Genomic DNA, 27,687 nt, shown 5'->3' with positions numbered 1-27,687 from the left:
CGACAAGCGAGATTCTATAGATCAAACAGAACTTTGTTAAGCTAATTCATTTGTGTACTGTCTGGTTGAAAATATATATGACCTATAAAATCCCAAAACACCTTCACTGGAGGCAAAAAAAAAATACTGGCAAAAATCAGCTTGCTTTGTTACACCTGAAAACACTAGTCAAGCAATAGAGAATAAGAGAGTAATAATATGATTTTGTTACTATTATAATTGTAACTAATGTTATGTATTCTAATCTTTGCAGCTAAAGGTATAGAATGTCTGTTATTTTCAAAGTACATTGGTAAATAAAATGCATTTACTTCTAATATATTTTAAATTCATTCTGGTTCATAGCCCTGCATTGGAATATAAAAAGAAAACCAATGCACTTCAAATACTTTATAAAAATCCAAGCTTTCAAGATATTGGTCAGGGATAGATACAGGACATTTGATTTCACTGACATGGAGAACTCTGAATGAGAAAATTTCCCTCTGCCAACATAGGCAGGCACCTCCTCTACAACTTCTGACCTTAGTGAGATGCCTAAGCCAATGAGAGAAGAAGGGATTTGCCCAAAGTCACACAGTATGATTCAGAGGTTCTATCAGAACCCAGTATTCAAAATGTACCAGTCTACAAGGACGGGTCGGTGAATTAACTAGATGTTTCATCTAAGAACTATGATGGGAGAGAGAAGACAAAAGCAGAATGCTAAGTATAGGTAGAACCAAGATCTAAACAGGTTACTCTGCCACCTATAAGTCATGGCTCTACAATTCAAGCCTAAAAAGAGATCACTAGATCTCATGCAACAACTAAAAATAACCAGGACTGATACCAATCTAAAGTTATTCCCTTCCAGATTAAATGTCTTCTACTAGGCACTTCCTTCCCTGTAGAGCTGGGGCATTATGGGTATGGAACACTGCATAAGTCAGATTTTTGGTATGTTGCTTAGTTCAACTATACTGTTCTCTCTCTGCCCCCTTTTTATTCTTTAAGATGAAGGATTTCTCTTTCTAAGGGGAAAGGAACACTGGGAAATGCAGGTGATATAGAAAGAGAGCAAGAGATTGTATTTTTTTTAAAGCGTTCTCCAAAAAGTATCTATAACTCATAACTAGGAGAGAAGAATTGATTTTATATTATGATAGGAAACTAAGTGATCCACTGGATAGAATCTAGGAGTCATAAGACCTGAATTGGAATCTTGACTCATACTGTATGACTAAACCTAGGTAAATCATTTGACCTTTCTCATCCTTAGTTTCCTCATCTGTAAAATTTTTTTTTTTTTGCTTTTTTTTTTGGCAGGGCAATTGGGGTTAAGTGACTTGCCCAAGGTCACACAGCTAGTACATGTGTCAAGTGTCTGAGGCCGGATTTGAACCCAGGTCCTCCTGACTCTAGGGCCGGTGCTCTACTGACTGCGCCACCTAGCTGCCCCATCATCTGTAAAATTAAGGTAATAATAGTACCTACCTCACAAGATTGGATAAAATACATATTTTGTTAACCTCAAAGCACTACCTAAATGTTGGCTATTAGTTTGGTTTGTTACCTTTAAAGAGAAGGTAAGGCGGTCCCGAATGTAGTTCTCTTCAGTTTTCACCTTTTCAATTTCCTGTTCCAGTTCCAAATGCTGTTTGCCTGCCTGCTGCAAGATCTGCTCTCTCTCCTTTTGGTTATCATTTTTGAAGGATGTTATCTTTTCCTTGTATACTTCCTCCAGTTTCCTGTATGTAGGAGTGAACAATAAGCTGCTTTCAAACGTTTGTATCATCAGCTTAAAATCATATAAATGTAAAAGGTAAAATCAAAGGGATGAAAAGGACCTTGAAATAAATCATTTAATCTCCTTGCTTTCCTTTAGACCAGGGGTGGGGTACCTGTGGCCTCGAGGCCACACATGGCCCTTTGACTGAATTCAAATTTCACAGAACAACTCCCCTTAATAAAAAGGATTTGTTCTGTAAAACTTGGACTCAGTTTAAAGGCGGTGCCCAAGGACCTAGAAGGCTACATGTGCCCTCCAGGTACCAGGTTCCCCACCGCTGCTTTAGACAGTCACATAAACCATTACAATGGCAAACAATATATCCTACTTTATTCAGATAATTAGGCAGCAGTTCTCTATGGTTTGTTTACCAATACAACCAATGTCTCCTGATGAAGGGGTAGGTGAATGAGCTTCCAGGCTACTATTAGTCTTACCTGAGGTTATATTCATATTGGCGTTCTATGGCAGCGTGGTGGTCATCCACTTCAGAGGCCAATAAAGACTTTAGTTTTTCAGCTTTTTCAATATCTGACTGCAACTTCTCTTTTTCTCTGGCTACTTGGTCAATTTGCTCCCTGGAGCAAAACAAACTGTGTTAAAGTTAAACCACTTTTTGGCGAATTCCCTAACCCAATAGCATTTACAATTTCCCAATCCCAAATTCCTTATCTCAATGACCTCATATACTTGCTTGTTTTGATAACAAAAAGTCATCAGTAAGAATATTTCAGAATTTTATTTACAACAAAAAGAAAAGACTCCATCTGCGTATACTTCAAAGCATGTTAGTACATAAGGGATACCCAACCAAAGAGCTGCCATATTTGTACACTGAATGGAAGATGCCATGTAATTGTTACCTGAACAAATTACTAGGTAAGAATTGAAGGACAAAGTAGGAGGGACAGATTTTTGATCAACTCACAACAAATGCCTGATCTCAGTCTTGAAGCTGGCCAGGACTGCCTGGTGCATGCCATTTTTGGTGATTAAAAGCTCATTTTCTAATGCCAAGGTCAATTCCATTAAGTTGATGCTTCCATCAAGGCTGAAATCCAAGGCCTAGAGATCAGTAAAATATCATCAGTTGAGGTAAATGATCTTTTCTCTAGAGAGTAAAAGGAAAAAAGTTTACACAAATTTTAAGAGTCAAATTTTTGGTTTGCACATTGGTGATTATACTTCTTTAATGACTAGAATATTAAAAAGCACCACAAACATGAAAGAAACCTTAGCAAATTTATTAGTCATTCATTTTTGTGAGTATATATCTATGCCTCACCCCCACGTTTCCTTCCACTGTAATAGGTCTTTCATTCCTCTTCATGTGAAATAATTTACTCCATTCTAGCTCTCCCTTCCCTCTTCTCCTAGTGCAATTCTCTTGCTTGCCCCTTAATTTTATTTTTGGGGGATATCATCCTACCAAAGTCAATTTATACCTTCACCCTCTGTCATGCCTTTTCACAGGTATGAGTTGAATATGATGGGATGATATCTTTAAAAATAAAATTAAGGTGTGAGAAAGCGAATTGCACTGGGAGAAAAGGAAACAGAAGGAGAATGTGGTAAATTATCTCACATAAAAGAGGAAAAAAGCTATTATAGTGGAAGGGAAGATGGAGTGGGTGGCAAGGAATGCTTGAACGTTACTCTCATCAGAACTGGCTCAAAGAGGGAATAACATACACACCCAATTGGGTAGAGGAATCTATCCTACCCTACAGGAAAGTAGGAGTGGAAAAGGATAAGAAAGGGGGGCTGCTCATAGAAGAAATGGTAAACTGAGGAAGGCAAGAGTCAGAAGCAAAACACTTTTGAGGAAGGACAGGGTGAAAGGAGAGAATAGAATAAATAGGGGGAAATAGGATGGAGGTAAATACAGTTAGCAAACATAACTGTGAAAAATTTTTTGAAGCAAATTTCTCTGATAAAGGCCTCATCTCTCAAATATATAGAGTAATGAGTCAAATTTATAAAAATAAAAGCCATTCCCCAGTTGAGAAATGACAAAAAAAATATGAAAAGCCAGTTTTCAGATGAAGTAATCAAAGCTATCCATAGCCATATGAAAAAAATGCTCTAAATCATTATTGATAGGAGAAATGCAAATTAAAACAGTATTGAGGGACTACCTCATACCTCTTAGATTGGTTAATAAGACATAAAAAGAGAATGACAAATGTTGGAAAAGATATGGGAAAATTGATGCTAGTAGAATGGAATAGTTGGTGGAATTGTGAAGTGATTCAACCATTATGTAGAGAATTTGGAATTATGCCCAAATATGCCCAAAGAATTTTTTTTCTGGTGGTAAAGAATTGGAAATTGAGGGGATGCCCATCAATTGGGGGAATGGCTGAACAATTTGTGGGATGACCATGAAGGAATGCTATTGTGATATAAGAAATAATGAGCTAGATGCTCTCAGAAAAACCTGGAGAGACTTACATATACTGATAGAAAGAGAATAAGAGGAACCAGGAGAATATTATACACAGTAACAGCAGTATTTGTAAGATGATCAACCATGAATGACTTAGCTATTCTCAGCAATACAATGATACAAGACAACTTTGTAGGACTTACTATGAAAAATACTGTCCATCCCCAGAGAAAGAACTGATGCTGTCTGAATACAGAGCTTAGCATACTTTTTTTAACTTCATTTTTCTTGGGTTTTTATTTTGGTTTATATTTTCTTTTACAACATGAATAATATTGAAATATATTTTACATGATTATACATACACAACCTATATCAAATTGCATGGAATTCAATTTTTGAAATGGAGATTGAAAATTGTTTTTATGTGTAATTGGGGAAAAATAAAATATTAAATTAAAAAATAAATGGTAAAATTTACTAGATAAAAAAGCTGTATCTCAAAATTTTCTCCCTCTATTGAGATAATATGATTTCCACTGGTTTTCTTATTAACAGAGTCAATTATGCTGATAGTATTCCTAACATTGAACTAACCTGCATTCCTGGTATAAATCCCACCTGTTCATAGTGTACGGAGGAGCCTTCTGATATATTGCTGTAATCTCCTTGCTAGCATTTTATTTAAAGTTTTTACATGAATATTCATTAGGAAAGTTGGTCTATAGTTTTCTTGCCTCTGACTTAGTTCTTCCTGGTTTAGGTATCAGCACCATATTTGTGTCATACAAGGAATTTGATAAAACCCCCTTACCAACTTTTCCAAATACTTTATATGGTGTTAGAATTAATTCTTTAAATGTATGGTAGAATTCACTTGTAAATCCATCTAGTCTTAGGGATTTTTTTTCTTATGGAGGTCATTGATGGCCTGTTCAATTTCTTTTCTAAGATAGGGTTATTTGGGCGGAGCCAAGACGGCAGCTGGAAAGCTGGGACTAGCGTAACCTCCCTGCTGAGTCACTCCAAAAACCTATAAAAAATGGCTCGGAACCAATTCTAGAACTGCAGAACCCACAAAACAGCAGAGGGAAGCAGGGTTCCAGCCCAGGACAGCCTGGATGGTCTCCGGGTGAGGTCTATCCCACATGGAGCTGGGAGCTGGGAGCGGAGCAGAGCCCAGCGTCCCGCACACCAACCAGAGCAGGAACCAGGCTGAGCGGGCCCTAGCACCCTGAATCAGTCAGCTGCGGCAATTACCAGACTTCTGAACCCACAAACACCAAAGACAGCAAAAAAGGTTAGTGGGAAAAGCTGCGGGAGTGGAAAGAGTTTGCCGTTCAGCTTCCAGCCCCAGGGGCAGTGGAGGTGGGGCAGCTAGAGCTGTTATTGCTTCCGGCCCCAGGCCCACCTCATGGGAGGAATTAAGTGGTGGATCAGAGCAGGAGTGCACAGCCTGCTGAAGATCTAAGCCCAGTCCAGGTTGGAGGTTCTTGGGGAAGGAGCAGTGCTGGTGTGGCAGAGCTAGCACATCCCCCCCAAACATGGAACATAGAACTCTTTAGTCTACAAGCAGTCATACCCTGTTGAAAAACTCAAGGATCAAGTTAGTTGGTTGGGAATATGGCCAGGCAGCGAAAACACAGTCAGATTCAGTCTCAGACTTTGGATTCTTTCTTTGGTGACAAAGAAGACCAAAACATACAGCCTGAAGAAGTCAACAAAGTCAAAGAGCCTACATCAAAAGCCTCCAAGAAAAGCATGAACTGGTCTCAGGCCATGGAAGAGCTCAAAAAAAATTTGGAAAAGCAAGTTAGAGAAGTAGAGGAAAAATTGGGAAGAGAAATGAGAATGATGCAAGAAAACCATGAAAAACAAGTCAATGACTTGCTAAAGGAGACCCAAAAACATACTGAAAAATACACTGAAGCAAACAACACCTTAAAAAATAGACTAACTCAAATGGCAAAAGAGCTCCAAAAAGCCAATGAGGAGAACAATGCCTTGAAAGGCAGAATTAGCCAAATGGAAAAGGCGGTCCAAAAGACCACTGAAGAAAATAGTACTTTAAAAATTAGATTGGAGCAAGTGGAAGCTAGTGACTTTATGAGAAATCAAGAGATTATAAAACAGAATCAAAGGAATGAAAAAATGGAAGACAATGTGAAATATCTCACTGGAACAACCACTGACCTGGAAAATAGATCCAGGAGAGATAATTTAAAAATTATTGGACTACCTGAAAGCCATGATCAAAAAAAGAGCCTACATATCATCTTTCAAGAAATTATCAAGGAGAACTGCCCTGATATTCTAGAGCCACAGGGCAAAATAGAAATTGAAAGAATCCATCGACCGCCTCCTCAAATAGATCCCAAAAAGGAATCTTCTAGGAATATTGTAGCCAAATTCCAGAGCTCCCAGATCAAGGAGAAAATACTGCAAGCAGACAGAAAGAAACAATTTGAGTATTGTGGAAACACAATCAGAATAACACAAGATCTGGCAGCTTCTACATTAAGAGATCGAAGGGCTTGGAATATGATATTCCGGAGGTCAATGGAGCTAGGATTAAAACCAAGAATCACCTACCCAGCTAAACTGAGTATCATGCTCCAAGGCAAAATATGGATTTTCAATAAAATAGAGGACTTTCAAGCTTTCTCAGTGAAAAGACCAGAACTGAATAGAAAATTTGACTTTCAAACACAAGAATCAAGAGAAGCATGAAAAGGTAATCAAGAAAAAGAACAAGAAAAAGAAATTGCAAGGGACTTACTAAAGTTGAACTGTTTTGTTTACATTCCTACATGGAAAGATGATGTGTATGATTCATGAGACCTCAGTACTAGGGTAGCTGAAGGGAATATGCATGTATGTATATATGTTTATGTGTGTGTGTATGTATATATATATATATATATATATATATGTGAATGTGCATGTACGTATATATCTATGTGTATATATATATAGAGAGAGAGAGAGACAGAGAGAGAGTGGACACAGGGTGAGTTGAAGATGAAGGAAAGATATCTAAAAGAAATAAAATCAAATTAAGGGATGAGAGAGGAACATATTGAGAGAGGGAGATAGGAAGAGATAGAATGGGGTGGATTATCTCGCATAAAGGTGGCAAGAGGAAGCAGTTCTGGGGGAGGAGGGGAGAGGGCAAGAGAGGGGGGAATGAGTGAATCTTGCTCTCATCAGATTGGGCCTGAGGAGAGAATACCATACATACCCAATTGGGTATCTTACCCCACAGGAAAGAAGAGGGAAGAAGATAAAAAAGGGGGGGATGATGGAGGGGAGGACAGATGGGGGTGGAGGTAACCAAAAACAAACACTTTCAAAAGGGGACAGGGTCAAGGGAGAAAATTCAATAAAGGGGGATGGGTTGGGAAGGAGCAAAATATAGTTAGTCTTTCACAACATGAGTATTGTGGAAGGGTTATACATAATGATACACATGTGGCCTATGTTGAATTGCTTGACTTCTTGGGGGGGGGTGGGAAGGGAGGAGGGGGGAGAATTTGGAACTCGAAGTTTTTAAAAATAGACATTCAAAAACAAAACAAAAAAAAGATTTTTGCATGCAACTAGAAAATAAGATACACAGGCAATGGGGAATAGAAATTTAGCTTGCCCTACAAGAGGGGAAGGGAAAAGGGGATGGGAGGGGAGTGGGGTGACAGAAGTAGGGCTGACTGGGGAACAGGGCAACCAGAATATATGCCATCTTGGAGTGGGGAGGGGAGGGTAGAAATGGGGAGAAAATTTGTAATTCAAACTCTTGTGAAAACCAATGCTGAAAACTAAATATGTTAAATAAATAAATTAAATTAAAAAAAATAAATGCATTAAAAAAATTAGATTGGAGCAAGTGGAAGCTAGTGAGTTTATGAGAAATCAAGAGATTATAAAACAGAATCAAAGGAATGAAAAAATGGAAGACAATGTCAAATATCTCATTGGAAAAACCACTGACCTGGCAAATAGATCCAGGAGAGATAATTTAAAAATTATTGGACTACCTGAAAGCCATGATCAAAAAAAGAGCCTAGATATCATCTTTCAAGAAATTATCAAGGAGAACTGCCCTGATATTCTAGAGCCACAGGGCAAAATAGAAATTGAAAGAATCCATCGACCGCCTCCTCAAATAGATCCCAAAAAGAAATCTCCTAGGAATATTGTAGCCAAATTCCAGAGCTCCCAGATCAAGGAGAAAATACTGCAAGCAGACAGAAAGAAACAATTTGAGTATTGTGGAAACACAATCAGAATAACACAAGATCTGGCAGCTTCTACATTAAGAGATCGAAGGGCTTGGAATATGATATTCCGGAGGTCAATGGAGCTAGGATTAAAACCAAGAATCACCTACCCAGCTAAACTGAGTATCATGCTCCAAGGCAAAATATGGATTTTCAATAAAATAGAGGACTTTCAAGCTTTCTCAGTGAAAAGACCAGAACTGAATAGAAAATTTGACTTTCAAACACAAGAATCAAGAGAAGCATGAAAAGGTAATCAAGAAAAAGAACAAGAAAAAGAAATTGCAAGGGACTTACTAAAGTTGAACTGTTTTGTTTACATTCCTACATGGAAAGATAACATGTATGATTCATGAAACCTCAGCATTAGGGTAGATGAAGGGAATATGCATATATGTATATATATATGTATATATATATATATAAGTGAATGTGTATGTGTATATATATATATAGGGGGAGAGAGAGAGAGAGAGAGAGAGAGAGAGTGCACACACACAGGGTAAGTTGAAGATGAAGGGAAGATATCTAAAAGAAATAAAATCAAATTAAGGGATGAGAGAGGAACATATTGAGAGAGGGAGATAGGAAGAGATAGAATGGGGTGGATTACCTCGCATAAAGGTGGCAAGAGGAAGCAGTTCTGTGGGAGGAGGGGAGAGGGCAGGTGAGGGGGTGAATCTTGCTCTCAACAGACTGGGCCTGAGGAGGGAATACCATACATACTCAATTGGGTATCTTATCCCACAGGAAAGAAGAGGGAAGAAGATAAAAAAAAGGGGGGGATGATGGAGGGGAGGGCAGATGGGGGTGGAGGTAATAAAAAACAAACACTTTCAAACAGGGACAGGGTCAAGGGAGAAAATTCAATAAAGGGGGATGGGTTGGGAAGGAGCAAAATATAGTTAGTCTTTCACAACATGAGCATTGTAGAAGGGTTATACATAATGATACACATGTGGCCTATGTTGAATTGCTTGACTTCTTGGGGAGAGTGGGTGGGAAGGGAGGAGGGGGGAGAATTTGGAACTCAAAGTTTTTAAAAACAGACGTTCAAAAACATAAAAAAAAGTTTTTTGCATGCAACTAGAAAATAAGATACACAGGCAATGGGGAGTAGAAATTTAGCTTGCCCTACAAAAAAGGAAGGGAAAAGGGGATGGGAGGGGAGTGGGGTGACAGAAGGGAGGGCTGACTGGGGAACAGGGCAACCAGAATATACGCCATCTTGGAGGGGGGGAGGGTAGAAATGGGGAGAAATTTTGTAATTCAAACTCTTGTGAAAACCAATGCTGAAAAATAAATATGTTGAGTAAATAAATTAAATTTTATAAAACGACCCTAAAATATGTTCTAAAAATTGGATAATCCACATGTAGATAAATTGAGAGCCGTAGAATATGCAAGTTGTCATTAAAAGTCCAGACGAACTCATGGAACTCTGTAGTGTAGAATACAGAATGCTACTTTGGCTGTGCCTAATGCAATAATAAAAAAAGTAAAATAAACAAAAAAAAAGATAGGCTTATTTAAGGATTATATTTCCTCTTCAGTTAATCTGGGAAATTTATAATTTTTCATAAATATTCAGCCATTTCACTTAGGTTTTCAAGTTTACTGGCCTACAACTGGGCAAAATAGCACCTAACAATTGCCTTAGTTTCATCTTCATTGATGGTAAATTCACCTTTTTCATTCTTGATCCTGGCAATTTGTTTTCCTTCTTACTTTTTAAAAATCAAATTAACCAATGGTTTATTTATTTTTTCATAAATCCAACCAGTAATTTTATTTAATAGCTCAATGGTTTTCTTATTTGCAATTCTATTAATCTCTCCTGATTTTAAAGATTTCCAATTTGGTGTTTAGCTGAGGATTGTAAATTTATTCCTTTTCAAGCTTTTTTTTTTTTGGTTGCATGCCCAATTTACTGATGTTTTTTCTCTATTTTATTGATGTAAGCATTTTTAGATATAAATTTCCCCCTAAGTACTGCTTTGGCTTCAACCCTTAAATTGTGGTATTCTGTCTAATTGTCATTCTCTTTAATGAAATTATTGATTTTTTCTTTGATTTGTTCTGTGATCCTCTCATTCTTTAAAATTAGCTCACTGTCTCCTAATAATTTTAATCTCTTCCTACTGCCTCTTATTGAATATAATTTCATTGCATTATAATCTGAAAAGAATGCATTTAGTATTTCTACTTTTCTGCATCTGGTTGTGGGATTTCTATGCTTAGGGTGCCTTCACAAAAATTGGCATGTACTGCTGAGAAAAAAGTATATTCCTAGAATTCCTAGAATTCCTAGAATATTCCCATTCAATTTTTTCCAGAGTTTAACTTATCTAACTTTTCTAAGATTCTATTCATTTGCTTCTTTATTTTTGGTTAGATTTATCTAGGTCTGAAAGGAGCAAGTTGAGGTTTCCCACTAATATGGTTTTACTGCCTATTTCCTCCTGTAATACGTTTAACTTTTTCTTTAAGAATTTGGATGCCATACCATTTGGTGCCTAATTGTAAGTACTGATATTACTTCATTGTCAATGTTACCTTTTAGCAAAATGTAGTTCCTTGCTTATATCTTTTAATTAGATCTGTTTTGGCTTTTGATTTATCAGAGATCATGATTGTAGGCTACCCCCGGTTTTTTTTTACTTCAGCTGTAGCATAATACATCCTGCTCCAGCCCCTTACATTTACTCTGTGTATGTCTCTCAGTTTCAAGTGTGTTTCTTATAAACAAGAAATAGGATTCTAGTACTCCGCTCTACCTTCTGCTTCAGTTTTATGGGTGAGTTCTTCCCATTCATATTCACAATTATGAATAATGTTTATTTCTACCACTCTACTTTCCCCTCATTTATCTTTCTCTCTCCTGTCATCCCGTCCTTTCTCACCAGCATTATGCTTCTGACCACCTCCCCCAATCCAGTCTCCCTTCTATCAGCCTCTCCTCTTATCTCTCTCCTCCCTTACTTCCAAGGTAGAATAGATTTTTATATCCAACTGAGTGTGGATGTTATTCTCTCTTTGAGCCAATTTCAATGAGAGTAAGGTTTAAGCAATGTCCACCCACACCCATTTTCCCTCCCACTGTAAAAGCTCTTTCACATCTCTTTCTTTTTTTAATTTCTTTTTTTAATAAATTTATTTTTTATTTTTAGTTTACAACATTCAGTTCCACAAGTGTTTGGGTTCCAAATTTTCTCTCCTTCCCCCTCCTCCCACCTCCCTCCTAAGATGGCATGTAATTCAATGTAGGTTCTACATATACCTTCACATTGAACTTATTTACATAATAGTCCAGTTGTAAAGAAGATTTATAACTGATGGAATGAATCATGAGAAAGGAGAAACAAAACCAAAAAAGAAGGAAAAAAAGAGAGCAAATAGTTTGCTTCCATTTTCATTCAGACTCCAAAATTCTTTCTCTGAATGTGCACAGCTCTTTCCCTCATGAGTCTTTTGGAGCTGTCTTTGAACCTTGTATTGATGAGAGGAGTCTCACAGATACTGGGTGTCTGTGATGGTGTATAATGATCACCTATTTCTGCTCCCTTCACTCAGCATCAGTTCATAAAAGTCTTTCCAGGTTATAATGAAGTCCATCTGTTCCACATTATTGCATAATAGTATTCCATTACATTCATGTACCACAACTTTTTTAGCCATTCCCCAATTGATTCTGCTTTGATTTGCAATTCTCTGCCAACACAAAAAGAGCTACTATAAATACTTTTGTACATATGGGTCCATTTCCCACTTCTGTGATCTCTTTGGGATACAACCCTAGAAGTGGTATTGCTAGGTCAAAGGGTATGCACATTTTTATAGCCCTTTGCACATAGTTCCAAATTGCTCTCCAGGATGGCTGGATCAATTCACAACTCCACCAATAACATAACAATGTTCCAATTTTCCCACATCCTCTCCTGCATTTATCATTTTCCTGTTTTGTCATGTTAGCCAATCTGACAGGAGAGATGTAGTTTTGATTTGCATTTCTCTAATCAATAGTGATTTAGAGCATTTTTTCATATGCCTATAGATATCTTTAATTTCTTCCTCTGAAAACTGCCTTTCATATCCTTTGACCATTTCTCAATTGGGGAATGGCATGTATTCCTACAAATTTGGTTCAGTTTCCTGTATATTTTATAAAAGAGGCCTTTATAAGAGACACTGGTTATAAAGACTTTTTTCCCAATTTTCTGCTTCCCTCATAGTCTTTGTTGCACTGAATTTTTTTATACAAAAACTTTTCAATTTAACATAGTCAAAATTATCCATTTTGCATCACACCTATTTCTTGTGAGATAATTTATCCCATTCTACCTCTCCCTTTCTCTTTCTGCCAATACATTCCTCTTTCATCCCTTAATTTTATTTTTGAAATATCTTCCCTTCATAGTCAGTCTCTTTTTCTTTTTTTGCTTTTTGGCAGGGCAATTGGGGTTTAGTGACTTGCCCAAGGTCACACAGCTAGTACATGTGTCAAGTGTCTGAGGCCAGATTTGAATTCAGGTCCTCCTGACTCCAGGGCCAGTGCTCTACTCACTGCGCCACCTAGCTGCCCCTACTTCATAGTCAATCTCACCTGTGCTATCTGCCTATGTACACTCTTTCTAACTGCCTCAATTTAAAAAAAAAAAATTTCTTAGAAGTTACAAGTCTTATCCTCCCATGTAGGAATGTAAATAATTTAGCTTTACTGAATCCCTTATGATTTCCCTTTCCTGTTTACCTTTTTATGCTTCTCTTGAGTCTTGTGTTTGAATGACAAATTTTCTATTCAGCTCTGGTCTTTTCATCAGGAATGCTTTAAAGTACTCAATTTCATTAAATGTCTGATTTTACTCAGTTTGGTGGGTAGATAATTCTTGGTTGTAATTTTTGCTCCCTTGTCCTCTGTAATGGTATTGTTCCCAGCCCTCTGACTTCTTAAGGTAGAAGCTGCTAAACCCTGTGTGATCCTTACTGTGGTTCCATGGTCTTTGAATTGTTTCTTTCTGGCTGCTTGCAATATTTTCTCCTTAACCTGGAGGCTTTGCAATTTGACTAAAATATTCCTGAGGGTTTTCATTTTGAGATCTCTTTCAGGAGGTTATCAGTGGATTCTTTCCATTTCTGCTTTACTTTCTGGTTCTATGACACCAAAACAGCTTTCTGTGATAATTTATTAAAGGATGATGCTTAGACTTTTTTATAATGCTTTTTAGGTTATCCAATAATTCTTAAATTGCCTCTCCTGGCTCTATTTTCCTGCTCAGTTGTTTTTCCAATGAGATATTTCACATTTTCTTTTTTTTTCCTTTCTTTTGATTTTGTTTTATTGTTTCTTGATATCACATGGAGTCATAAGCTTCCAGTGGTCCGGTTCTAATTTTTAAGGGATGATTTTCTTCAGTGAGCTTTTGTACCTCCTTTTCTGTTTAGCCAATTCTATTTTTTAAGTTCTCTTTAGTGAATTTTTGTGCCTCTTTTACTATTTGGCCTATTCTGGAATATTTTTATCTTTTTTAAAATTTTAAACTTAAATACATAGTAAGAACAGGAAAAGAAACATTATACACTCAAATATCAAAACTTAAAAACAAAATAAGAAAAGCATATCATGTGCATAGCAGAATGTAAGAGAGGATTCAAAATATATAGCAATAAATCTCCATTTCAAGAAACCTTATGTAATAAATACTGTGTGTTGTGTTGAGAACTGTTCTTTTTCTCTTTGCTTCCTTGTAAGTTTTCTTTTGTTCTCTCCTGCACGCTTATTCTATTTTTTAAGGTGTTATTTTCTTTGGTATTTTTTGTGCCTCCTTTGCCAACCTGTTGACTCTTTCTTGCATCAATTTCATTTCTTTTCCCCATTTTTCTTCCCTCTCTCTCTCTGATTTTGAAAATCCTTTTTGAGCTATTCTGAGCCTGAGACCAATTCCTATCTTTCTTTGAAACTTTGCATGTAGCTACTTTGATCTCACTGTTTTCTTCTGAACCTGTGTTTTGATCTTCCCTGTCACCATAGTAACTTTCTATAGTCAGGTTCTTTTTTTTTCTTTTTTTTGGGGGTGTTCATTCATTTTCCAGCCTTTTTCTTTGCTTTTAAGTTTATATTATAGTTGGACTCTGCTCGCGGGATGGAGGGGATTTTCTTCAGTCCCAACCTTCAGGTTTTTCATGCTGCTGTGTTCAGAGCTAGTTCTGTGAATCTGTATGTTTTAGTTCTTCCAAGATTGTATGATCTAAAGAGAGATGTGATCAGTGTTCTCCTGGCCTATGCTCTGGTCTATAAGTGACCACAAGCACTCTTTCCACTCTGAAACTGTGACAAGGCTCTCTACTGCTGCTAATTCTCCTCCCTGCCTGAGACTGTGACCCAGAACCACATTATTCACAATGCAACAGAGTCCTGTAACCAGTGCCAGCAAAGGATTTCCTGCAATCTCCTTCAGACCAGTTTTCTTACTGCCTTACCATCTGTGGGCTGAGAACTCTAGAAGCCACCACTGCTGCCACCATGCTGATTCAGTTGCCCCCAAGGCCTGCTGCTTGTTTGTTAGGGTGCTGCCTGCAGTGGCCAGCCTACACTGGACTGCGCTCCATTCTCACCCCAGTAAGACAGACTTTTCTTGCTGACCTAAGTTGTCTTGTTCTGAAAAAATGTTTCATCCCATCCTTTTGTTGCTTCTGCAGCTCCAGAATTCATTTTGAGACCTTATTTTAATGTCATTTGGAGCGGAATTTGGAAGAGCAAGTCCCTGGTTTTACTCTGCCTCTCGCCTCTGCCCCCTAAAAAAATTTTTTTTAATCAAATACTCAGTTATTTCCTAAGTGATTCATGTTTCTTGATATATTGAACCATGGGTTAAATTCCATTGAACTACTTTTTTTTCCTTTTTAAAAAATAAGTTTTTATTGATATCTTCTGTTTCCTCTATCATCATAATTATCCCAAGTATCTTTCTTCCTCCCATTGCACCATATTGTGGAACAAATACTATTTTTTGAGGGGGAATAAATTAGTACAACTAATTAATACATTGGAAAAGTTTAAAACATGTAATGTGTTACCCCTGTGGATCTCCCAACTCACAGAATGGGTGGGTTGGGGGTGTTCTCTCATATCTCTTCACTTATGTCCTACAGATTCCTGCAGGTGATAAATGTAATTGAAATACTGCTCCACGGTAAGAATTGTCCTCCATCCCTGATTGTGTAATGTATCACTACCCTTTACCCTCCTCCATGGCTATTTTTTCCCATATTTGCCATGAAATCTCTTTTTGAGGCTAATGCCCTCCCACTTTTAGGGTTACCAATTGCACCCAAGACCATTTATTCTCTTTCTTCTGCAGCAGGATGAGTGCTCTCTCTTTGAACACCAAATCCCACTGTAATGTCCCCATCTCCATTTGTGGAATTTTTTATTTCCCCATGGGAGCATTTTTTTTAGTGTGATCATCTCCTGCCACTGAAACAAGATCTGCCCATTTCCTTCCCCCTGTTTTAGTCCCTCTTTGCTTCCTCACCCATTTTCCCTTATGTCTTCTTCCTGAGAGATCACAAGAATTATTTCCCCTTCATTGTTAACCCTTAGACTATTAGGGTACATTACATATTCTTCTATTTTTCCTCCCCTTTCCATTTTTATGTGTCTCCCTATTCTGCAATGCATTTTCACAAAAAAAGAATTATTCACCTGTAGATGGTTTAATATTTAGTCTATGAAGTTTAGGATCTGTTTCTCAACTAAAAGTATTTCTACCTTCAGCTTTGTTTCTTTGTATACTTTTAGAAGTCAATCTCTTAATGATCTTTCTATTGTTATTTTGTTATTAATATTATTACTCACTCCATGGGTATGTTGACCTTTTTAGTTTTTCTTTCTCTTTTTCTAAGCTAATTTGTTTTCTTATCAGTGCCTTCCTTGGTTCCTGTATTTCTTTACTCTACTGGTATTTCTGTTGTCTGGGGAGTTTGCAAACAATTTCTTCAGTTAGGGTTTTCTTTGTGGGAATGAATGGAAAGCCCCCTTTTTTAATATCTTGGTTTTTTTTCATTAATAGTTAGACTTAGGTTAGTGGAATATATTATCTTGGGTTTCTTCTTGTGATCTTTTGAACAAATGTTTAAATTCCTTCCTGCAGTGTCTAGTAGATACAGAATAGGCTTGTGCTATCCAAATATCCATTCCTTTGTATTTGAGGTTCTTTGTCCAGGATCCTTGCAGGATTTGTTGTCATTGAAATTGTAAAATTTAGCCACCACATTTCTTAGTTTGAGGCATAGGTTGGTTTTTTTTTCCTTCTCTTTTCTGGAAGAGTTCATTGGATTCTTTTGATTGCCACTTTGTTTCTGTGTTTAAAAGTTCTGGGCAGTTTTCTTATATTTCTTGCATTGTGGTATTCAAGTTTATTTGATTTTTTTATGTGCTTCCAAAAGACCTACAATCTTTAGGTTGTCTTAGAGCACAATATGTTTTGCTTGTGTAAAGATCATGTTTTCTCTTACATCATTATGGTATTTTTGCTTCTCTCGTTCCAGGTTTTTCCTTCACTTCTGTGTATTTGCATTTCCAATCAGTAATTCTTTTTTTTTCTTTGGTGAGGTGTCCTACTGTGGTTTGAAGTTTTACTATTCTGCTATGTATTTCTACTATGAAGGCCATAAATTCTGCTTTAACAACTAATATTTTCTCTTAAATCCTTTGGGAACATGCTGCTATGGTTCCAGGCTCTCTTTGGAGTGCACAATGTTATCTTCTTTATCAATGTTGATTCATTTTCCTTTTTCTTGCAAAATTTATTCACAGATATTTGGACTCATTTTGTTGGTCTGGAAGCCCTATTCCCTTCTATTAGCAATACATTATTTTCTCTGTTTTATCTACTTATGTTAAATTGAGTTTTATACCTCCTGAAATCTTTGATAGTTTTAGTCTTTTTCCTGTTCACTTTCTGACTTCTCCTTTGATGTTGGCTTCCCTAAAGACTAGATCCTAAAGCTCTCTCAGCCTCCTCCCCTGCTGGGCAATTCACTGGCCTCAGTTCCTGCTCTGAGTGGTATCTAGGGTGACAGATCTGACCCTGTATGAAAGCCAGCCCACTTTCCCTCAGGCTTACGGGAGTACCACACATTTGCTGGTGTCCTGCTCTGGTTCCTCTGATCCTCATTGTTGCAGTATAGAAGGCTCCCATGTTACGACTGCAGCCAGAGTAAGCTTTTCACTTTCCATGGTAAAGGAAAGATGGGGGAAGGCAAATTAGTTATAATGTAAACCTATGTGTCAGCTAGCGCAGCCCTGCTGGAGTATGGTGGCCAGTGAAGGAGAAGGTACTAAATGAGCAAATTAAGGGTAAAGGATTAGCATTCCCTGCAATTAGTTCACTGGGTTTTTGCCTTGATGGGATTCTTGGTGTCTTAGAATGTGAAAAAAGCTGAAATTGCTTTATAAATTCCTATTTGGAGAGGTTTGTAAAGTTATAAGGATCAGAGAAAGTGTCTTCTTCCCTATCTTGTTGGTCATATGAAACTGTGCTAATATAAATAACCACTATGCAAAACATCTTAGAATTTACTAACCAGAAATTAGAAGACTCAACAACAAAAAGTATTCTTATCCATAATTTGCTAATTATTGTCCTAGAAGGTATGTTGTATTGGAATCATTCAGCAACAGAGTGTATTAACTCAAGCTCCCTTAGAAAGAAAACAGACAGAAACCACTTACCTCTAAACCTTCGAAGGAAATAATCAGTCATGGAAGTTAATGAACCCATAATATTTCCCCCAAAACTTGACTCTCTTACAAACTCCTCTATTTTTGTTGATTATATCACCTCAAAAATTCCAGTAACTTTTGCTTCCTCCCTGTCATTCACTCCTAATATCCAAATATTTGCTAAGTTTTAGATATAGCATTTACCTTGGCAATAACTCTTTCATCTTTTCCCTGTATACTCAAACTGCCGCCACTGTGCTAGTTTAGTTCTTCTTTATAGCTCATCTGCATTGTTGAAATACCTTCCTCACTATAACAAATGACATTTATATAATGCTTAAGCATATAAAAAGTGTCTTACATTATTTTGAGCTCTATCTTTAGTTTTCTCCTTCCAATTCATTCTTCATACAGTTTTCAAAATAATTTTGCTAAAGTGCAAGCTTGATCATGTTACTTGAATATTTTAAAGGCTTGACTCCTTTTTGCTTCCACGATAAATGTTAAAGCCCAGCACTCTACAATGTAGTTTCAACTTACCTTTTCATTCTTATTTTGAAGAGGCAGTGCTGAATAACAGAAAACTGGCCTCAAAACCAAGAAGATTAGGAAAATGATAAATGCTGGAGAAGAGGTGGGAAAATAGAAATACTGTTACATTGTTGGTGGAGTTGTGAACTGATCCAGCCATTCTGGAGAGCAATTTGGAACTATGTTCAAAGGGCTATAAAAATATGCATACCCTTTGACCCAGCAATACCACTTCTAGGGCTGTATCCCAAAGAGATCACACAAGTGGGAAATGGACCTACATATACAAAAATATTAATAGCAGCTCTTTTTGTGGTGGCAAAGAACTGGAAATCAAGGGGATGCATATCAATTGGGGAATGGCTAAACCAGTTGTGGTATATGAATGCAATGGAATACCATTGTGCTATAAAGAAATGAGGAGCAGACTGACTTCATGATAACCTGGAAAGAGTTATGTGATCTGATGCTGAGTGAAGGGAGCAGAACGAAGAGAATATTATACACAATTACAGACACATGGTATCTGTAATGACTAACTTTAATAGAATTGGCTCTTCTCAGCAATACAAGGTTCAAGACAGCTCCAAAAGACTCATGATGGAACAAACTATCCACATCCAGAAAAAGAATTATGGAGTCTGAATGCAGATTGAGGCAAACTATTTGCTCTTTTTTTTCCCTTCTTTTTTGGTTTTGTTTCTTCTTTCTCATGATTCATTCCATTGGTTATAATTCTTCTTTACCACTTGACTATTGTGCAAATAAGTTTAACGTGAAGGTATATGTAGAACCTATATCAGATTACATGCTGTCTTTGAGGGCAAGGGGGAGGAGGAGGGGGAGAAAATTTGCACTCAAAAACTTGTGGAACTAAGTGTTGTAAACCAAAAGTTAAAAATAAATTTAAAAAAAAGCAAGAATATTTTAGTTTAAGTCTCACTTCTGATACAAAGTGAATACATGACCATGCACAAGTACATAACCATTTAGTGCTCTAAGGCATCTAAGAATATAAACACTACAGAAAAGGATTGGCCATGGTAGTTTCCTTCCCTTGGAGTTTCCCATACTAATGAAGACATAAGTCCAGTCCCTCTGCCTATACTATCCCTCCACATGTTCTATGTTTATGACAAACTTGACTAATAGTACTAATCTTTCCCTAAAATCTTTTCTGTCTATACATTTGCACATGTTGTACCCAATACCTGAAATATACTAAATTACTCTACTGTTGAAATCCTTCTCTTCTTTTAAGTACACCTTGGGTGCCTCTGGTTCCATGAAAGCTTCCCTGGCTCCTCTACCTAGATGAAAGAGATTTCTCTTTATTCAAATTTCATATCACACTTTATTTGGATCTCATCTTAGTCTTTAGCAATTCTAGCCTGTATCATACTTATTTATACACTTTTTTTTATCCTTCTACATGAAACTGTCAACTGCTTGAAGGCAATAACTATTTTTCATTTTTATATACTCAGTGTCTAGTACAGTACTTTGTACATACAAGGCACTTAATAAATAACTGCTAGATAATTATTAAACAAATTAAATTATTAAATAATTATGAACTCAAAAAGTAGTTTTGAAAATGATTATTTAGGATGTTTCTTTGAGGATGCCAAATTTTTTTCTCAGTTTTCTCTGAGTTACCTTTAAGATCTCCTGGCCATTCTCAATGCCCTCTTCATTCCAGATGTCAAGTATTTGCTCCACAGAGCCATACCCCATTCCATCATCGAGGCAGGAGAATAATCGGAAGGTAATTGAACTTGTAATTGCTGAAGAAGTGATGGTGCGTCTCCCACTTTCATCAAAAGACTAGAAAAGCGAGAGAAACTCTGTAGGGTCAACTTGACCCTGTATATTTCACCACTACAGTAGGCAGAGGCTGGTTAAAAGAATGAAATTATTGGTCCTATTTCGGTGACCAAAACGAGCAAAAGACATGTTATTCTAGAAAATACTTCAGCTGAGAAAGAAGTCCTTCTACCCTTTTGATTTCCTTCTCCTTAGAATACTAAGACCATGAAGTTTACTTTAAAAAAAAAACTTACCAAACAGAAGGTTTTCTAAAGTGAGTAAAGAAACTTGTCCCAGACCTAATTCAGAGGTGATGTTAAATAGCCTAAATAATGGGGTTACTAAAAACACAGAAATATCTGAAAAGCAATTTTTATCTTTCCTAACTTTTACCTCACTCCTCAAGATTTGTGGCAGAAAGTGAGAGGAATTTGAAATATCTCTCACCTCTGTCAAATTATCTGAAGCTGGAAAAATGGATACTAACAACGAGTAGCAGAACTTGTCCCAGCTTATAGCAAATTATTCCTGTGCTTCAGGTGAAAGTGTGCATGCAAATTTTACTACCCCTTCCCTTTAAATTAGTTTTATTTTGGGGGGTGGGGGTGGGGGAAGATTCTTACTCCTCATCCTATTAATCACTGGCAAATAGTCAAACAATTTTCTAACTCCACCTCATGGTGAAATAATTTTCTATATGATCCTTACCGGCATGGAGAGATGCCTTTTCACCTGTCTATAAGGAGTTGATGCTGATGTTGTAAGGGGTTTTCCATTTTTAAACAAACTATAGAAAAAATCTTTCATATTCATTGTACCATCAGGCTTAAGATCATGAAAGATATCTTCAAACACCTAGAAAGAAATATAAATATAGAAGAAATATAAATTTTAAAATACTTCTTTGCTCACATAAGAAGTTGTAAATAAATAAATGTCAAATGCCTTACAAGTTTTATATATACATACATGTATATATATGCATACATACATACATGCATGTATGCAAATATATTTATATATCCATATACATACAAGTTTTATACATTCATACATACATATACAAGTTATATAGACATACATATACATACACACACATGGAGGGGGAGCATCACAACAAACCTGGCAAGTAGATATTTCCCATGTTACAGATAGGTGACAATCTTAGATAGGTTAAGTAATATGCTTCAGTAAAAAGTACTGGAGTGCTGAAGTTTGGAAAAAGGTTACTTTTACTACTAAAACTTAAAGCCTTCAATTGTCACGGTTTGTAATAGCGCACAGACTCAAATTCAGGCAGATTCTAAATCTTGTGCCCTTTCTATGAGAATACCTCTAGGGACTATTGGCAGAGTTCCTTCTATACCTTCAGGCAGATGGCACCTGGCAGCTGAATTTCCAGAGACAAGAGTGCTTAGAGTAAAAGAAAATTCCCAAGTACATTGGGGCTGCATTTGGAAGACTATCTAGGGAGAGGTATTTACCTGAGTTGATGGTTCTGATCCTTTTATGCATGGTGGGCAGGGGTGAGGAAGAAAGGAGGTATGGCATTAGAATAAATAGCTATATAGGAGCAGCTAGGTGGCACAGTGGATAGAGCACCAGCCCTGTAGTCAGGAGGACCTGAGTTCAAATCCAGCCTCAAACACTCAACACTTACTATCTGTGTGACCCTGGGCAAGTCACTTAAACCCAAATACCTCACCAAAAGAAAAAAAAATAGAATAAATAGTTGTATGAACCGAAGGTCACAGGTTAAAAATGAGAGGGAAAGGGATAAGTATGCACATCCCAGTTTCAGTTTGAGGGTTGACTTTATTTCTGTAAGAAAACACTGCTAATATTTAAAATGTAAATAAAAACGAAGAAAACAGCTGATAACTATTGATATAAAGAAAAGAAATGCTTGTTGTGGTCAAGACAATAAAAGACTAGAGTACTGAAGAATGCACAAAGGTAATTTTTACTAATGAAACATATATTTTCATTCAAGGCTATCCCAAAACCATTGTCAGTAGACATTAAGAAACTTTGGAAGATTCAACAATCATCTAACTGTAAAACATTCACACCAAAAAATTTTTAGATATTTTTACTTCCACCAGGCCTGGAGGTATTGACCCCAATGGAGAAATGATGAACTTGGATAAATAAAATTGATATACTGAGAAGCAGAATTGTTCCTCAAGCTCCCAAATTGACATGGAATATTGTCATGTGATTTTAAAATACACACCATAAAAGGTTAAGAAACTTATACAACAATTTTTTTAAAAAATCTAATTTGAACATTTATTTTCAATTGTATTTTTTCCTCCTTCTAGCTTTACTTCTCCTATAATGAACAAAAAAACTGGGAAAAATGAAAAAAAAACCTTGTAATAAATACGCATAGTCAAGCAAAACAAATTCACATACAGACCATTTCCAAAAATATATGTCTCATTCTTCACTTTAAGTCCATCACCTCTTTGTCAGGAGGTGAGTAGCATCATTACTAATCTCCTGGAATGTTATTCATTGCACTGAGGGAATTCTCAAGTTTTCAAAAGTGGTTTTTGTTTACAATTTAGTTGTCTTATAAATTGTTCTCCTAATTCTTCTTGATACCCTCTAAATCACTTCATATAGGTCTTCTTCCCAGTATTCTTAGAAATGCTGCGTTCCTTCATTTCATACAAAAGACTAGCTACAAATATTTTTGTACAAATAGTTTTCCTCTTCAGTTTCTTCAGAGGTATATTCCTAGTAGTAGTATCATTGATTTAAAAGGTTTACTTTAGTGACTTTTGGAGGATAGGTGCTATGTAATTTGGTCCAATTAGCTTGACCAATTATTTATAGCTCCACCAATAATGCATTAATGTGTCTATTTTCCAGCAGTCTCTCTAACATTTGTCATTTTCTTTTTTTGTCATTTTCCCCCAATCTGGTGGGTATAAGGTAGAACCACAGAATTGTTTTAATATCCATTTGTCTAATTATTAGTGATACAGAGCATTTTTCATATGGTTATCAAGAATATGAGGCAGTTAGGTGGTACAGAGAATATAGTGCTGGGTCTGGAATCAGGAAAACCTAAGGTCAAATCTGGAATCAGATACTTGCCAGCTATGACCTTGGGCGAGTCAATTAACCTTTATTTGGCTCAGTTTCCTCAACTATAAAATGAAAATAATAATAGCATTGACCTCCCAGGGTTGTTGTAAGGACAAAAATGAGATATTTGTAAGGCATATCGCATGCAGTATCTGGTACACAGTAGGTGTTATTTAAATGCTTACTTTAATTTCTTCCTTAGAATACTGTTTATGTCTTTTGACCACTTGCATAATAGGAAATGGCATTTGTTTTTATACATTCAAATCAGTTTATTATGTATTTTGATTAGAAGCTTGATGAAAAGAAATTTTTTCTCAATTACCTGCTTCCTTTCTGATTTTGGCTTCATTGGTTTTGAGTCTAAAAAAACATTTAAAATTCTATATATTCAAAAACAATTATTTTAATTTCTATAATAGTCACTATCTTTTTATTTGGTCATGATCTCTTCCCCTACTAATAGATATGAAAACTATTTTCTTCCTTGCTCCTCTAATTTGTTTATGATATCATCTTTTATATTGATGTCAAGCATCTCTCTGGGGCTCAAATTCACACATGGTATGTGTGCTGGTAAGCAAAATGGGCTCTTAGCACATAGTTCAACAAGTGCCCTTGAAGAGTTTGGCTTTTGTTTGCTTTGAGTAATTCAGTGTATTTCATTGAGTCTTACTAAGTGCTAAGCCCCAGGCTCTAACCCCTATTAGGTGTTAACCTAACCTATGTGGTTGTGAACCTCCCAGGGTCCTAAGGGGAGGGGCTAACTCAAGAACCAATCATAGCAGCCTAAGTTCTGATCATTCAGATGACGTTTGATGACGTCTGAAACCCTATAAGAAGAGAAGACAGAGCCATTTGCACAGGGCTCTCACTCGTGATGGTGCTGATGCAGAGACTCCAGGCAGCTGTAGCTAAGGAGCCCTCCAGCCTGTAAACCCGGATGCTGAGACTTTGGTGAACTCTGGTAACTATGTTTTGGAATTTGAATCAGACAAGGTCTGTCTGTCTTTGTTTGTATTTTGTTCTGAAGTTCAGGGTACTGGCTTTTTCCCCTGAACTAAGTGAATGATATTTGTATGCTGAATTAAAGTAAGCTTGTCAACCCCTTCACCTTGCTTTCCTTAGTTAAGCAAATCAAAAGAACCTGTACTTTTGCAGCATGCTGGTAGTGTTCTTGTTGTTGGGGTTGTGTTGGTCTTTCACCCCCACAGCAGCTGCTAGCCGGATTGTTGAAACAGTATGAAATGTTAGTCTGTAATTTTTGACCGATTCTTTTTCAGCTTTTTAAGTTTTGGTTTTAAGTTGAAGTTTTGACTAAATAATAAGTCCTTACCCCAGGAGCTAGAATCTTCAGATTCATTGAACACTGTTATTTTGTTTATTTGATTTTGTATATCTAGGAGGCAGCTAGTTAGCTTAGTGGATACAGTCCTGGGTCTAGAGACAGAAAGAGCTGTGCTCAAATCTAGCATCACACATTTACTAGCTGTGTGTCCCAGGGCAAGTGACTTAACCTCTGTTTGCCTTAATCCACTAGAGAAGGAAATGGCAAACCACTTCAGTATTTTTGCCAAGAAAAACCCATGGACATTACGGTCTACAGGCTCATGAAGAGTCAGACACAATTGAATGATAACAACAATGTTTTGTATATATAATGCATTCCACTGACTGACCTCTCTTTTTAACCAGCATCAAAAACATTAGAAAATAATAATTAATAGTAATAGCATTTACATAGCACTTTAAGGTTTGCAAAATGCTTTTAAAATATTTCATTTTGGTTCCTCTCAAAAGAGTTAAGGGGGGAAGAGGGAGCAAAAATGCAGGAGTCAAGGCAACAACCGAGCCCAACTCTTTCAATATTCCCCTCCAAACAACTTTAAAACAATGCATCAAATGAATTTCAGGAACAGCATAGCTAAGAAAAGGTCCAGATGAAATATTTTTCCAGTCCAACATAATTTAGGAGGTCCACAGGAGAGGTCTGTGTTACCTGGGCGGGGACCAGCTCAGAGTAAAGACCACAGCAACACCAGCTGTAGACTGTAGACACAGCAACAGCAACAGCACTAGCAGCAGCTTCAGGATTTCTCACCCCGGAGACTATAAGGGGTTGGACAACTGATCAGAAAGAGAATATGCGAGACCATTTGCTGGCACTGGGTGCAGGAGCTGCCACTGTTTGGCAACTTCCTTGCTCTGGGTTGAAGTTCCAGGGCAGAGAGGTCACAAGGGAGCAGGAGCCCTACTCCCAGTTCCAGGGCAAGAAGAAGCACTACAGCTTGTGATTGTAGTGTAATAGGGTGCCTGGTCACAATTCCAGGACTGAGAAGAGTCCCAGCACTTGTGGCTGCTGTGAAACAAGATGCTTTGGGTAAAAGCCAGAATACAAACCAGGAGAACAGCAAACATGCCACCACTTAAATTACACCAGCTTGGAAGCACTGCAACTTGCAGACCCCCAGAACTAACTCCGAAAATAGCAGGAAAAAGCCTGAAGCTTGTGACAGTTTCTCCCCACAACCTGGTGAGCAAAGCCTAACTTTAACGTGAAATTCAAAGTCAAGAAACAAGCTGGGAAAATATGCAAAAAAAAAAAAAAAGAACTTGAGCATAAAAAGCTACCATGGTGGAAGGGAACCAAGACACAAACTCAAAACAATAATGTGAAAATACTTACAACCAAAGTATCAAAGAAAAATGCTAATTAGACACAAGGCAAAAAAGAGTCTTGAAAGAGTTAAATAGAGAGATAAGAGTGTCAAAGGAAAAGCTGGCAAATTAGAGCAATGAAAGAAAATAATGCAAAAAGCATTAACACCTTGGCAAAAGAGACACAAAAAATGGAATCGGCAAATGACAAAAAAAAAACAAAAATTTACTGAAGAAAAGAACTCCTGAAAAAGCAGAATTGGACAAATGGAAAAAAGGACAAAAGCTTATGGAACAAAATCATTCTTTAAAAATTAGAATTGAGCAAATGGAAATTAAAGACTCCATGAAATGAGGCATCAAGAAACAATTTTAAAAAGTCAAAAGGATGAAAAAATTTTTTTAAATGTGAAATATCTCATCAGAAAATAAACTGACCTGGAAAATAGATCCAGGAGAGATAATTTAAGAATTATTTGACTCCTTGAAAGCCATGATCAAAAAAGGGCCTAGACATCATATTTATAATTTATATTTAGAATTATAATTGTAACATAATTTAATCTAGAATTTATCAAGGAAAACCACATAGATATCATAGAACCAAAGGGGAAAATATAAATTGAAAGAATCCACTGATCACCTCCTGAAAGAGATCCCAAAATGAAAACTCCCAGGAATATTATAGCGAAATTCCAGAGTTCCCAGGTCAAGGAAAAAATATTGCAAGCAACCAGACAGAAACAATTCAAGTATCACGGAGCCAGAGTCAGGATAACACAATATTTGGCAACTTCTACATTAATGGACCAGGGGGCTTGGAATATGATGTTCTGAAGGGCAAAGAAGCTAAGATTACAAACAGGAATCACCTACCCAGAAAAACTGAGTATAACCTTTCAGGGAAAAAATGGACATTCAATGAGAGGACTTTCAAGCATTCTTGATGAAAAGACCAGAGCTGAGCTGAGACTTTGACTTTCAAATACAAGACTCAAGAGAAGCATAAAAAAGTAAGCAGGAAAGGGACTTAATAAAAGTTAAACTATTTACATTCCTACATGGGAAGACAATATTACTAACTCATAAGACCTTTCTCTTTATTAGGGTAGTTATAAGGAGTATATATAGACAGAGGGCATAAGTGTGAGTTGAATACAAAGGGATGATATCTCAAAAACAAAATTAAGGAGTTAAAGAGGGATGTACTGGGAGAAAGAGAAAGGGAGAAGCAGAATGGGGTAAATTATCTCATAGTAAAGAAGGAAGAAAAGAATTTACATTGGAGTTGAAGAGCAGAGAGGTGAAGGGGAGTGAATGAACCTTATTCTCATCAGACTGACTCAAAGAGGCAATAACATACACATGCAATTCAGTATAGCAATCTATCTTACCCTACGGAAAAGTAGGAGGGGAAAGACAGGGTGTG

General features: G+C 36.8%; 1 protein-coding gene across 6 annotated transcripts in view; it reads right to left on the bottom strand.

Moving 5' to 3' along the window:
• NIN (ninein) overlaps positions 1-27,687 on the bottom strand; it is a 229,254-nt gene that overhangs the window by 106,635 nt on the left and 94,932 nt on the right. For all 6 annotated transcript variants that reach the window (XM_036734513.1, XM_036734512.1, XM_036734515.1 and 3 more), the window contains 5 exons: positions 21,210-21,356; positions 20,352-20,519; positions 2,700-2,836; positions 2,209-2,349; positions 1,556-1,730 (listed from right to left, as the gene is read on the bottom strand). In XM_036734513.1, coding sequence (XP_036590408.1) covers positions 1,556-1,730; positions 2,209-2,349; positions 2,700-2,836; positions 20,352-20,519; positions 21,210-21,356 — 768 coding nt within the window. The remainder of the gene's footprint in view (positions 1-1,555; positions 1,731-2,208; positions 2,350-2,699; positions 2,837-20,351; positions 20,520-21,209; positions 21,357-27,687) is intronic.

This window comes from Trichosurus vulpecula, chromosome 8 (assembly GCF_011100635.1).
Source record: "Trichosurus vulpecula isolate mTriVul1 chromosome 8, mTriVul1.pri, whole genome shotgun sequence".
In the NCBI taxonomy this organism is placed as follows: domain Eukaryota; kingdom Metazoa; phylum Chordata; class Mammalia; order Diprotodontia; family Phalangeridae; genus Trichosurus; species Trichosurus vulpecula.
Note: the sequence above shows the minus strand (reverse complement) of the source record. Positions and strands in the feature narration are given on the sequence as shown.